Raw genomic sequence first — 15,190 nt, forward strand, 5'->3', positions numbered from 1 at the left:
AAATGATAACCAGTAAGGTAGTACTGGTTATCAGCATATGATACAGTTAAATGTAGAAACGTTTAACCATTCACATCCCTGGTTCAAATCTGCATTACAAAACACATTCCCTTGCTCTCCCAAAGTTTGAATAATTGGTCAATATCTTATTTGCTGCTCAGTAAGGGGTCACATAAGTATCCTCTACCTCAGAGGCTCTCAAACTTTCTTACTGCCTACCCCCTTCCAGATTTACCAGCCGACCATGTATCCCTACCACTATATAGTTTATATTGTAACCCCTTAAATGCCAGTTATTCTAATGAAAATTAAATCTGCCGTTACACAATTTCTCCTGCGTATTCCCCAGAGATGTCTTGCGTACCCCCAGGGGTACATGTACCACAGTTTGGGAACGCCTGCTTTCTAACTGCTTCTCAACCTTTTTAGACTCAAGACCCCTCAGAAAATGCCAGCTCTTAGCTTTCACTCATTTTTTTAACTACAGACAAATAGAGCAATTCTGTTGCAAAAAACTCAGACCACCATAGATTCATAGATGTTAGCAGCTGGAAAGGATCTCTCAATATCATCAGGTCCAGCCCCCCTGTGCTTGGGCAGAAAAATCTACTGGGGTCAGATGACTCCAGCAAGGTGAGCACCCAGACATTTTTGAAGATACCCAGAGTAGGTGATTGTACCACCTCTGGCGGGCGTCTATTCCAGGCCCTAGATACTCGAGTGTAAAGAAGTTTTTCCTTACATCTACTGTAATCTAAACTGGTCAGCTAGCAATTTATGACTATTGGTCCTAGTCTTCCCCTGGGGAGCCCTGGTGAACAGACATTTTCCCAGTCCCTGCTATGCGCCCCTTAGGCTGCCAACGAGTTCTCTCAGTCTTCTCTTCTCCAGGATGAATAGACCCATATCTCTCAGCCTCTCATTGTATGGCATTGGAGAAAATATTGTAAAAGTTCTCCTGGGTAGAAATGAAAGTTCATATTTCATAGGATTTCACAGAGGAGTCAATAGAAATATGAAATTTCATTTCTACCAAGAAGAACTTTTACAATCTTTTCTCCAATGCCTGATGAAGGGTGTTTGTGCTCAAAAGCTTGTAATTAAAGAGATTTTTTTTCAAAAATCTTGTTGGTCTAATAAAAGATATGTCTACTATGAGTCCTGATTGCCTTTTGCCAGTCAGTGGAGCTACTATGAAACTATGAGTTAGTGCCTGACTCACAGCAAACTGCACTGTTCTAAAGAGCCTCTAAAGCTGTTCTCTTCCAAGAGCTATGATACCAGCTTCCTGGTGAAGTTTCCTGGCTAGGATAAAACTTAGTGTATGGAAGCAACAAAGTAAGAAATGAGAAGAGGAGATAAACAAAAGCAAACCATTGAACAAAGGCAATTCTTATGAGAGACTGCAGCCAGGGACCTTATTTGGGGATACTAGAGATGTCCAGAAGGTTGCCAGTGTCTCACTGGGTCATTTACCACCATCCACAATTATGTTTCATCTTTTAGACACTAAGTTCTTCAGGGCAAGGACTGTCATTTGCTGAATGTCTGTATAGTGCCAAGCATGAGGCCCCAACACTACAATGCAGAAGTAGTAAATAGATACACTGGTCATCACAGCTGGCTCCGACATGAATACTTTCCCATCTCAATTGATTTTCATTTTCTGTGTCTGCAATATAGGGGCAGGCACAATTCAAGGAGGGGATTTATGGTATTTATGTTAGGAGAAGTTTCCATCTGTGGTCTATAGACCACAGTTGATCCACAGAGCACTAGCAGGTCACATGCTACTGATTTCTTTATCTTTAGCTGCCTCAGGGTCAAACCAGCTGCTTCTATTCAGGTCTCATGCTATGCACTGACTGAACCATCTCCCTTTTTCACACTCTATTAAGGCATGGTCTATTCTGAAAACGTTTGTGAACTTCTGGTTTATAGGAAGAGCAGCAATTCACGCACATTTCTATTCCTTTCTGCTTTGGCCCTAAATTGAACATAAAATAAAACAAGCCAGAACTGTTTCTCACTGCTTAGAATTAAAATCACAAATAATCAAAAAGGGCCTAAATAACAATATCATGTCACTACATCCTCATCCCACTTGGGACAAGAAAAATATTTGATAATGAGAGCTACAGGTAATCTTGAAAAGCAAGGTGCACTTTCACCTCCGGTTCCTGTTGTGATACCGAATTTTCATGTCAAAGGCTTTGGCCCGCTTGGCCACTTTATAGCCAATCCTGCCCATTCCAATGATCCCAAGGGTCGCCCCAGTGACATCCTCTCCCAGCCAGTCAGCAGCAAACTGCTCAGTGTCTGGGGAAACTGCAATCTGACGTCCTAAAAAAAACAAAACAAATATTATGTGAGGAGTAGCATGGTTCCAAGCCTCCATATAACTCTACTTTTGGTCACAAGCTATCATGGGAGTAGAGGACCACCTTTTGACCCTAAAACATGATGTTGCATTGACAGGCAGGGCTCTTGACTTAATTACATGCTCATGACAGTATAAATCTCTAACTCCTACTGGAAGAGAGTAAGGGAATGGAATGAGACACTAGACTTAACCTCCGTTTCACATTCAAAACAAAACTGCCAGATTTCCTGGGCTCTGTAAATATTGCCAACCCTTAGACTTATACCTGAGCCAATTTAGCTTCTATTCAGTGTGGCTGGTCATTAGAAGCTAAGCCCCATCTATGAGATGCTGTGGACACTATGAAATATAGGTACTAGTAGCACTGTAGGACTTTCAGTGGAACCAAAGATTCTCCATTTCCTGGTGGCTCCAGGATACTTGGCTGCCACTGGGCTCTCCTGCAGATATACAAAAGGCAGCAAAGAGAAGAGACACAGAGCAGGGAATACCAGCTGCTGGGGAACCAGTTGATATCAGTCTTAGAGGCAAAGTTCACTGCTCCCTGAAAAGCTTTAGGAGATAAATCCTAATCCTTTGGGTGGGTGGAAAAGGGAGCATATCTGTCTTACTGCTATTTTTGTTTGGGAATTGTACATATCACATGTGTGGGTAAAGTTCTTATGGCCCCCTCTACACATTACATTTATGCTATGATTAACATGTTAAATCACAGCATAAATGGCAAAGGTGTTATATGTGCACCCAATTTAAGGTGTCATAAAATGGCAAATCAGCCATGACAATGTTTTATGTACAATAATAATGTGGAACATTTTTATGGCTGGTTTGTATGGTGCCTTAAGTTAAATATGTGGCAGGTCTGGGGCCCAGGCTGACAATCAGCTGATTGTTGGTGCCAGGACACGATTGCACTGGGGTCTGAAACCATCCCTGCTGATCATCAGCCTTGGACCCAGATCTGTGGGCACCTGGCTTCGACTTGCCAGACCAGGATCATGAATCTGAGCTCCCCCTGTACTGACAAGTAGAAAGGGTATGATTCAGATCTGATCCCCAATCCCATAATCGTACCTCTTCCCACATGTTTGGCATGGTAGAAGTTGTGATTGTTGGGATCAAGTATAGATCTGAAAGCCACCTTAGCAAAATGCTTAGCATAAGCAATGTCATTTTGTGCCATGACATAACTAATACAGCTAACTAAAAGGATAGCAAGTGGGTCACAGTTTAGGGTGACCTTTTTATAATCTAATCTATCTGAGCAAAAAAGTTAAGAGGATGTGGTTTAGCAGTTTGAGACATCAGGATGCAGATGGCAGCCTAACAGGAAAATGACCACTGTAAAAGGTAATTGGTAAATATTGATGATATAATCATATAAGACATACAGAAGAGAACTGTAAAAAAGTATATAAAAAAACCAAGGAAAAATGGAATAGTCTCACCAGTCATTTCATTTCCATTCACACCACCCCTTAACTAAATTTAGTGCAACCCAGGGAGCAGATCCCATGGCACCTTTAAATGAACATGTGCCAGGGGCCTGTGAGATATTTACCTTCATTTTTCTCCATACCTTGCTTTTTGTGCACATACATTTTACCCTTAATTTTGTATTAACATATATTTTATACAACAACTTCTAAGAAGTCATTTTATATTTAAAAAAAAGTACCAAACAATATGAATTGTTACCTTCTACCAATCTCCTGGAAGATGCTAGCATTAACGCTATGCCCAGGTCTGCAGTGGCATTAGACACAGCAAACGGGGTATTGGTCACTTTCACTCCAAAGCTAGAGATCAGTTTCAAGTCCAAGTGATCCACTCCTACCCCAAAGTTTGCTATCACCTTTAAGTTAGGAAGGCTCTGGAGCAGCTCCTGGTTAACAGCTGGCTTTTGCCACCATATATAAATAGCTTTGATCTTTTCACCAAAACATTTTTGGTTTTCAAGAAATTCCTTCATGGCAACAAGGTTAAAATATTTCTTCAGAAACTCCGTGTGCTCCAAATACACTCCATGTGTCCCTCCTATACTGTCTGTCAGCACATAAGGCAACTCCTTCTCTTCCATGACCTAGAAAAGGGATGAAAAACTGTGTTTTCATAAGTAACATTTCCCCACACATGTTTTGTTTCAAACAGTTCAACAGGGCTGTTATACAACCATTTTCTAGTTTAAAGTCCAAACTATATTAATCATATTTCTTCTGAAAATCTGTTGCTGCACTATTCTGTAGCTAGTTGTAACAAGTACTCATCCCCGGGGGGGGGGCTGTGACACCTCCTGGTGGCTGCTCAGTCCTTGCCTAGCTGGCTGTCCTTGCACACTCTCTTTCACTTGCCCACCAGGCCTTGGTTTTATTGTCTTTTAGAAAAAGGGAGGCTACCCCAGGGCTTCCCATGTCAGATCCCCTCTTGTGAACACAGATCCATAGATTCATAGATTGTAAGGCTGGAAGGGACCTTGGAAGATCATTGGGTCCAGCCCCCTGCACCAGGCAGGCAAGAAAGGTGGGGTCAGGTGACCCAGCAAGGTGCCTGTTCAGTCTCCTCTTGAAGGTTTCCAGGGTAGGTGATTGCACCACCTCTGGAGGGAGTTTATTCCACAGTCTAGACACTCTAACTGGGAAGAAGTTTTTCCTAATGTTGAGCGTGAAATGGTCTTCCAGGAGTTTGTGACCATTACTCCTGTTTTTCCCCAAGGGTGCCCTGGTGAACAGTTGTTGACTGAGCCCTTGATGTACTTCCCTGATGTAGTGGTAAGCCACCAACAAGCTCCCTCTCAGCCTTCTCTTTTTCAGGCTGAAGAGTCCCAGGTCCCTCAGCCTTTCTTCGTATGGCTTGCCATGCAAGTCTCTAGTCATATGGGTGGCCTTTCTCTGGACTCTCTCACGTTTTCCCATGTCCTTGTTAAAGTTCAGCACCCAGAACTGGACACAGTACTCCACTTAGGGTCTCACCAGTGCTGAGCAGAGGGGAAGAATAACTTACTTGGTTTTGCTGGAGATGCATCGATTGATGCATGCCAGGGTATTATTTGCCCTGCTGGCAACAGCGTCGCACTGCCAGCTAGTTGTCATACTGTGGTCTATTATTACACCCAGGTCTCTTTCATTTGTGGTGCTGGTCAGTTTGGCACAACCAAGCCTGTAAGTGTGTAGGGGATTGTTCATCTCCAGGTGGAGCATTTTACATTTCTCAATGTTTAATTTAATCTGGTTCCGACTCACCCAACTTGCTAGCCTGTCTAGATTCACCTATATCTGTAGCTTATCTTCAAGTGTGACTATACTTCCCCATAACTTGGTGTCATTTGCAAACTTCGCCAGTGAGCTCTTCACCCCCATACGCAAATAACTGATAAAGATGTTGAAAAGTACTGGACCAAGCACCAACCCCTGTGGCACACCACTGGCCACTTCTCGCCAGGATGACACAGATCCATTCATTAGGACTCTCTGGGTCCTACCCTGTAGCCAGCTTCATACCCACCTAACTGTCTCACAGGTAAGCCCACAATCCTCCAATTTTCTCATGAGAACATTGTGGGATACCAGATCAAAGTCTTTTTAGAAGTCAAGGTATACAACATCAACCTCCTCTCTCTTATCCAGGTGGTGAATTACCTGATCATAAAAGGAGATGAGGTTGGTAAGACAAGACCTGCCCATGACAAAGCCATGCTGGCTGGCATTCAGAAGCCTACCTTCTGCAAGCCTATCACACATAGACTCCTTAATGAATTTTTTCCAGGACTTTCCCTGGGATAGACATTAGGCTAATTGACCCATAGTTATTATGTCCATGCTCATTGCCGTAAGGGTTAAGTATGTGGCTCTGACCTCCCCTTTACACCATGCCCATGCCTCAGAGATGGTATCCATCTGTCAGATCACTCCCTTGTAAGGGTTTTGGCCCGCTTGGCCTCTGTCCCTGTTCTCTCACTAGGTCGCTTATCTCAGGATTCACTGTTTCAGACCCAGCTTCTGGGCTTCAGCCCTAGCCTTGCCCTATTGGGCTCTGGCTTAGCCCTTCTTGGGCTTTGGCCCCCTGGTCCCCAAACTCTGCCCTGCTCCAGGCACTGGGCCCCCTGGCCATGTCTTGAACCTGCCCCTAACAAGACTCAAGGCAATCACATGAGCTTGACACTCCCTTAGCAGCCTCCCTGACCCAGAGCTCTTATCCAGCAGTTTGCAGGGTGAGACTGTCATGCCTCAAGCCTGGCCACCTTCTGGTCAGGTGACTCCCTAACCACCTGCAGCGATTACTCCTCAGGGTCTAATGAATGACCGATGCCATTGTGACTCCTCATCTAGCAGCGTCCTGCTGCTTGAGTTGGGCATTGCCCTGTGGGCTTATTTGTGGGCTGCCAAACCTGCAGTAAGCAGTCATGGCCTCAGGTCTCCAGCTGCCTGTTTCCTGCCAGCCAGCTAGCTCTAGGCTCAGATATCCTGACTGGCAGCAGGTACAACCCTTTACCATGATGGGACTCTCCCCTGCCTGGGCAGCAGGGTTTTGCCATTGCCTCGCTTCTCTACCCACGGTTTTTTCTTCATAAAGTAAGAGGAGTCACCAGCTTTTTGTTACAGTAGTCCAGTATGTGCAGAGTTTTGTTACTATGGCAAGAATGGATTGTATGTCATGCTACAAACAGTATATTCTGACATCCATATGTGAAAAACAACAAAATAAAATTTAACAGAAAGAGTTAAACAATATCTATTTAGAGGTCAAAGTCTATATAAAGTCAGAGTTTTGTGGGTTAAAAGAGGTCTCTGAACTCACAGATCTGTGATTTAGTTCCCACTTATGTAACTCAACTTAATGAATTTGAACAAGAGTATCTAGAGATATAATTTAAACTAACACAATTAGTCTATTTATAGTATATGGGGACTGAAGTCACTGCACCAGTTTATTTTGTATCTAAAATTACTTTCAATGGGAAAAAATCACAGTGCAATATATTGATGTGTCTGCAATCTGCTTACTCTTGAAAGATCTGCCATTTGAAACTCAACTACATTTATTAAAGACAGACAAGCTAAATGTTATTCTTTCTCCATTTTTGTAGGGATAAAGTTGAAACAAAGTTTGGGGTAAAAACTAGCACAATTTATAAACTGTATCTCTAAAGATTGGTTAAAAACATAAATAAGGTTAACTGCACCACAGCCTTTGAAAACAAATGCATCATTATATTAACACCTCCTGGGGGAGAAAAAGCAAAAGCAGCACCATTCAAAACTCTAGTAAATCAGACACAACAACAAGTCATAACAAAAAACATAACTTTTTGAACAGGATGCTTCATAGGTGGCTTCTAGGGTATGTACAGAAGTTGCTTTCTTTCGCCATGTAAAGCATTCTATTGCTGTGATTTAACAGAAGTGCACAGCTTTACAGCACTTTAAAAATGGGTCCAGTGCTTTAAATTATTGTATTTTCTCGCATATAGTCCATGGGTGATGTAAGTTTTTACAAACATGAAGGATGGTTGTGGGCTATACAAGGGTGTGGGCTATGCAGACCCCTCCACGCCCAGTGGCGCCTCCACTGCCGTGAGGGCTGGGGTGGGCTGGGCTGTGCCACCACTGCCGCGGGGGCCAGGGCGGGGGGCGGTGGCGCGGGTGGGCTGGGGGTGCTGCGGAGGCCGGGGCGGGCCAGGCTGTGCCGCTGGGGGCCGGGGCAGGTGGCGGTGGCACGGGCAGGCTGGGGGGCCGCAGTGGGGCCTCGCCCTCTGTCTCCTTCTCGCTTGGGGGTGATGCCACCGCGGCCGCTGCCTGCCGGGGCATGTCGTGGACACTGGCCGAGACCAACGCACTGATCGCCATGTGGGGCAATTAGCGGCTGGGTAAGGAGCGGTCGTTACCCCCACCCAGTACCAACACTATCAGGTGCGGGGAATACATGGGCGCAGTCTATACATGGACTATTTTCCAAAAATACGATTTTCCATGGGTTATACATTGGTTTGGCTTATATCCGTGTGTGGACTATATGCATGAAAATACAGCAATCCTTGTTAAATGAGGTAATAAATTTGAAGTGCCATATTTTACAGCACTTTAGCACCCTACAGTGCTTTAAATGGCTGAGGACCAGATGCTTGGAGTTGGACTGTCAGCCTAGGTGAGAGCTGCTGCCCAGGCTGTAGCAGAAGCTGTGCCTGCTCCTAGCACAGGAGGTGGGGGAGACAGCAGGGGTAGGATGAGAGGCTGAGTGACAACCTCTTATCCCAACTTTGCCTCCTCCACTGGTCTGCTGCTGTCCAGTCTCCTGTTGCCCCAGGCAGCTGTGGAGTGCCCCCTGCTTCTTAGCCTGGAAAATGCAGGGAGGCTCAGAGGCCCTCTTCACCAAACACTGCACTTCTGTCATGTTTAAAAACACTGTAACTTTATCATGTTATAAAGGGTGCTCTAAATTACATCACTGTAAAACATGCATGGAGCACATCTGTAGACACCCATAGTTGCTGGAAAAATTTTAAAAGCACTTACAATTTTCACAGTCAGCCTGCAGATGGAGTTGAAGAGACTCAAACACCTTAGAGGAGGGGGTGTCAACCAGGGGGTACTTGGGAAGCGATGCAGAGAAGTGGGGGCACTTCCGGTTTTGCTTCTGGTTTTGCCCCCACAACCACGGCTCATTGAATGGCCAGGGGACTCCTTGCTTCTCAACCAGGCGCCAGGGCTACACCAACCCAAAAAGGTTGAAAACCCCTGCCTTAGAATACAGAACTTGTCTTTGTTGGTATTTATTCTTCACTTCAGAGAAATAAATCTTTCAAAAGTACTCTCCTCCTTGCATTTTATATCAACAGGAGTTGGGGTCAGAGTAGCAGATGTGGTTTTGACAGATCTGTCCCACAAAGAGGAACAGCTTGCCTCCCTGAAATGTGATAGAGATTCCCCACCTGAGGCTCAACCCCCAGTGTCCTTTGCTCATCTTTCCTCTGCTCTGAATGTACCAGTCAGCCATTTTTTTAATAAGCAGATTCCCTCTAGCTCTGTGCCTCAATACATGCTCCTTCACTGACTACTCCCAAGCTAGATGCCTTATGGGACCCTCCTGCCACTTCATGTTCTTCTTGCAAGGGACAAATTGTGGTCTTGTAATAGAGGTGGAAGGTTACATCCGGAATACATAGTCTGGAGTTTGAGAATATTATCTAGCAGTGGTCAAGTGCTGACAAACCAATCCACCTCTCACAGCCCCTCTTCCCCATTCCAGCACTCCTGGAAACAAATGTCATTGGTTATTCAGTGACTCCTAGATAAATGCAAAAAGCTGGTATGCTTTTTTCTTGAACTAACCAGTTTGGCACTGGTTATGGAGACTTAAACAACACTATGATTTTCATACAAGCTTCAGGTATGTAAGTGTATATGATAATTTGCACTCACTGGGCATGTCTACATGAGACATTTACTGTGGAGCTGACTATTTAGCTCCGCAGTGGGTACAGCTACATGTTCGTTGATGTGCTTTTGCTACTGTGCATTAAATTAACATCTCTAATGTGACCTACTAACTAAATGCACATTAGGCTGCACTAATGCACAGTAGTGAAAGCACATGCTTTTTTAGTGACACTTAATGTTCAGTAGGCAAATTTTACTGCACATTAGCATATTAGCACAGTTTTTGCCATGACTAATGTGCAGTAAAATAGGCTATTGTGCATTAAAGTACACGTGTAGGCAAGCCCAGTTAATGTCACTTCTGACTTCTGGTTTCGCCTCTGTGAGCTGAGTTTTAATTTGTCACTTCTTTGGCCTGCGGCCCACAGCAAAGCAGCCTGCGCGGGGGCCCCCTCCCTGTACCCCGGCGAGCACACCAGACTGTGCATATTTGATTAACCGGCATATTTGATTAGCTGGCATACCCCATTCCCAGGGGATGCCAGATAATAGAGCTTTTACTCCTGCAGAGTTTTTTTTTGGTGTGCAGAAGCACACGTGTAGATGCTGACCCAGCTGGCTGGGGCATAAGGGTGCTTCAGTGTGGGGGCTGCCTGCTGCCTAACCCTGTCCTGAAGCACCCTCATGCCCCAACCAGCCCCCTCCACTGTTGGAGCAGCCCTGGGCTGGCAGGCTGACCCCTGGGCTCCTGTCAACTGGGGCTGATCTGACCGGTCTTCCTATGCCGTGCATGAATAAACTCTGGAGCTGATTGCTCTGGAGTTAATTACTCCTGGGCACACACTTAAACAATGAGCCTGGGAGAAAAAAACTCTGGAGCAATAAACTCCAGAGCTTATTCATGTGCACTCATTGCACATGTAGATGCATCCACTGTGAGCAACACTACCTCTAGATTTTTGTAGGAAGGGAAGAGACAGACTGGCTAAAGGCAATACTGTGTGGAGCCCATAGTGGTTGAGAGAAGGAAAAAAGCAAGAGGATTTGGCTATTACAGAGACAAATTCTCTTTGATATTCACAGGGCTAGGAAACTGGGATGAGTCTGGTTAAATTCAGAGGAAAGGAAGGGAAGTAGCTGCTGAAGTATCCCATCAAGGTGCACAGAGATGCTTCTGAAAAGCATGTCAAGGATTTCTTAGGGTGATTTCTTTTATTGGATCAACTTGCTTAGGAACACACCTAGCGGCAGATATTTATAGAGATGATCTTGTATCAGAAACTCTGAATTTAAACCACCCATACCCAGTTCCATCAGCATCTAGGCTTTCCAGGTCAGGTCCTGTTTCTAATATTTCCAAGTTTTTTTCCTTGTACAATATCTGAGTTCCCCTATATAGGCAGGGTTTTTTGTTATTGTTTTTTTAATTACTGGTACTTCATTTCAAATCTAGTGGGGCGGGAGACAGGACTCTAGAAAGATACAGAAGGAAGACTAGTTTTGAGTGGAGGACCTTTTTGTAATTTTAAATTAGAAGAACACTGTGATATTACAGAAAAGTCAGACTTCCCACTCTTCTGAGACTGCTATGTCATCAGCTGAGGAGAGTCATGACCCACAAAGCTTGTTTCTGAACAATATGATAGCTACAGAACAGCAGCAGCAGAAGGGCTAAAAGGCCAGAGTTAAAACATCATTTTAAAACATCAACTTCTTCACAGTAAGGGTGGCCAAAATTTGGAATGAGCTTCCAAGGGAGGTGGTTTTCTCCCCTACCCTGGGGGTCTTTAAGAGAAGGCTGGATAGGCATTTGGCTGGGATCATCTGACCCCAGCACTCTTTCCTGCCTAGGCAGGGGGTCGGACTCGATGATTTGTTGAGGTCCCTTCCGACCCTAACATCTATGAATCTATGAATCATGCCCTTCTTGAGATGCATTGTCTGCTAGCAAGCTGACAGCATTTATTTGCTGTCTGCAGAATGACTCAAAAGTTGTTTTAAACAAATGAAAGTTACCTCTTTAGAAGCACTTCTTGCAGATATTTCAGAGAGCTGTGCTGAGCAATTTGCCTTTTCTAGTCTTGCTGCGAATCCAGAAGTGCAGAATCAGCAAGTCACAAGGAAAGATGACGTTCAGCCCTGCTCAAATTTCAAGCCCTCGGAAGCTGTAGATTGAAAGATTGGAGTTGATTGCTGAGAAGCAAAGAGAGCAGTGAGAGGGAGTAATTTTCTATGGATAAGGTACTGGAGTGGAAACCTAGGCTGCCTGCTGACAATGTGTGAGAGAGCACGCTCCCTTTGGAAAATGTGAAGTTTTTCTCTCTCAGGGCATTCATTCAGTGCCATAAACTCATTTCTTTGCCTGCTTCATAAATGGTAAATCAAGATTATGTCAATATATTGAGTAGAACGGTAAGAACTTCTTGGCTGAGAGAGGTGGTAGTAACCCCAGGTCTTAGCTGAGAAAGAGCTATGAATGTCTTAAACATTACTGCACTCAGCTCCCCAGCCTGTTCCCCACCCAGCTCTGCACTGGTGGAGCTGAGCCAGGAACAGGTGCTCCAGAGCTTCCCCTAGTGGTGGCAGGGGCCCATTGCAGGGCCCCAGGAAGTGAGAGCAGTTTGCTGCTCCTGCTTTCCAACATGTGTAGACACCTGCCTGGGAGCATTTACTCACAAGTAGTTTACTCACGAGTAAACTGCTCCTGTATATAATGCACATGTAGACACACCCTGTAAATCCCAAAAGAGTAACAAAAGAGAACTGCTGTGATGCAACTCATTTCAAACAGGTTTCTTAGAGAGGACCGATTGAGATTATAGGCATCCTGACATTATTTAGAGAGTATGTCTAAATCAGGTGCCAAACTTACAGTTAATTGCCTGGCCCACAGACCCTTGCTCCATTGCCACCACTGCTGCTGCTGCAGTAGCCACTCCTGCTCCTGCCACAGTGGTCATTGTGTAGCTGTGGTGGTTGCTGCCACTGTCACCACTGCATCCACTGCTCTGGTGGCCACAGCAGCCTGATCCGGCCCACAAGAAGCCCTGCAGCCTGGATCTGGCCCAGGGTTCCAGGCCAATTTGATACCATTGGTCTAAATGGCACAAGGCAGCTCTATGCAGATGTGCCTGAAATAACTCTGATTGTGCTAGCTCCTGAACTGGAAGCAATACAGCAGTTTTTGCACAATGCTTCACCCAGATTAATTAACCCTGCTGAGAAATGGTATTATGTATGGCAAACAACAAAATAGGGCATACACCATTCAAACTCCCCTGTGCTGAGCCTAGCAAATGCTAAAGTACTAAGCAGAATTGTGCACAGCCTTTTAGCAGAATTATTAAGATTATTACACACTAAAATAAGAGAGGTTCTGATCAGATTGGAGAGACGTATGTCCTCTCTGTTACACTATGAGCCCATCTACACTTGAAATTAGCCTGGCTAAATAAACTCCAGCACAGTTTGTACCAGAGTTTATTGCTCCTGGGTGCAGTGTCTTCACACGCGCCCAGGACCACAGCATGTGGAGCTAGGGTAGAGTATCCCTGGCTGGCAGGGAGCTCTGGGGGCCATCCTGCAAGTCCAGGGCTCCTATGATCCAGTTCAACGAGCTGCAGAGGAGCTGGCTGGGGCATGATGGTGCTTCGTTGGGGGTCTGCTCCATGATTTTTCTAGGGACTTATGTGAAGCTGACTGGTCTATTGTTCCCTGACTCCTCCTTTTTCCCTTTCTTAAATATGGGCACTATGTTTGCCCTTTTCCAATCATCCAGGACCTCTCCTGATAGCCATGAGTTTTCAAAGATGATGCCCAGCACCTCTGTAATCACATCAGCCAACTTCCTCAGCACCCTTGGGTGCATCCCATCTGGCCCCACAAACTTGTACCAAATAGTCCCTAACCTGGTTTCACCACTGTTGGCTGCTCCCGTCCTCCCCAAACTGTGTTGCCTGGAGCTTACCTTGCCTGTGACAACTGAGATGAAAAAGGCATTGAACACTTCAACCTTTTCTACATCCTCTGTCACTAGTTTGCCCTTCCCCCCATTTAGTAAGGACCCAATTTCCCTGGTCTTTCTCTTGTTACTGACATACTTGCAGAAACCCTTCTTGTTACCCTTCATGTTCCTTGCTAGCTGCAACTCCAATTGTGCTTTGGCCTTCCTGACTTCATAGTTTCATAGTAGCTAGGGTCAGGAGGGACCTGAACAAATCATCTAGCCTGACCCCCTGCCACAGGCAGGAATGAATGCTGGGTTCACAAGACCCCAGACAGGTGATTGTCCAACCTCCTCTTGAATTTGCCCAAGGTAGGGGCAAGGACCACTTCCCTGGGAAGTTGGTTCCAGAGTTTTAGTTTATTTTAGTTAGCCACCCTAACTAAAATATTGCCTTCTGATCTCCAACCTAAACCTATTCTCCATCAGCTTATGACCATTGTTCCTTGTCACCCCAGGTGGTGCTGGGGAGAAAAGGGCTCTGCCTATTTGCTGTTGATCTCCCCTGATGAGCTTGTAGGCAGCCACCAGGTCCCCCCTCAGCCTTCTCTTGCTGAGGCTGAACAGGTTCAGGTCCCTCAGTCTCTCCTCATAGAGCCTTTCCTGCTGCCCTCTCACCAAGTGGGTGACCCTCTTCTGAACCCTCTCCAGGCTGGCCACATCCCTTTTGAAGTGTGGTGCCCAGTACTGGACGCAGTACTCCAACTGCGGCCTGACCAAAGTCACAGAGAGGGGGAATATCACCTCTCTGAACCGACTTGAGATGCATCTTTGGATGCATGACAAGGTATGGCTGGCCTTGCTGGCTGCGGTCTGGCATTGACAGCTCACGTTCATCTTGGAGTCAATAATAACTCGAAGATCCCATTCCGCCTGTGCTTTCAAGAAGGGAACGCCCCAGCCTGTATGTATGCTGTGGATTCCTTCTCCCAAGGTGCAGCACCCTGCATTTTCTATTATATAATGGATATAATATAGTATTATATTAATATTGTGTTCTATAATATTATATATATTATTATTATTATTATTTATAATAGAGTAACTTTAAAACTTTTCATGCTTGAAATGCAATAAAATTGACCAAGGTTTAATTTTTAATTCTATCCCTAGTGTTTTTCTTGGTCCAAAGGAAGACCTACACAGCTGTACCCTAGTAATGGAATATTGGTCATGTGAGCATACCTAGTTTACGATGAAGTCGCTTAATTTATTGATGAGGATGGGGTGAGAGACAGTGTCAAAGGCCTTCTTAAAGTCTAGAAAGACTATATCCCCGGCGACACCATCATCCAACGATTTAGTTACTTGATCATACAAGGCAATCAGGTTGGTCAGGCAGGACCTTCCTTTGATGAACCCATGTTGATTGCCCTAAGCACGATCTCCCCTGCAGGCCCCCCACAGATGTGCTCCTTGATAATTCTCTCC

The 15,190-nt window shown here is 45.1% G+C and overlaps 1 protein-coding gene across 1 annotated transcript in view; it reads right to left on the reverse strand.

The window, feature by feature from the left end:
• LOC102377201 (probable 2-ketogluconate reductase) overlaps positions 1-11,837 on the reverse strand; it is a 13,930-nt gene extending 2,093 nt beyond the window's left edge. Inside the window, exons 1-3 of the mRNA XM_006031108.3 lie at positions 11,773-11,837; positions 4,082-4,466; positions 2,172-2,343 (exon numbers count right to left, since the gene is read on the reverse strand). Coding sequence (XP_006031170.1) covers positions 2,172-2,343; positions 4,082-4,463 — 554 coding nt within the window. The 5' untranslated portion in view covers positions 4,464-4,466; positions 11,773-11,837. The remainder of the gene's footprint in view (positions 1-2,171; positions 2,344-4,081; positions 4,467-11,772) is intronic.
• Positions 11,838-15,190: the final 3,353 nt, after the last annotated feature.

The sequence above is a fragment of the Alligator sinensis genome, unplaced genomic scaffold (genome assembly GCF_000455745.1).
Source record: "Alligator sinensis unplaced genomic scaffold, ASM45574v1 scaffold969_2, whole genome shotgun sequence".
Taxonomy (NCBI): Eukaryota; Metazoa; Chordata; order Crocodylia; family Alligatoridae; genus Alligator; species Alligator sinensis.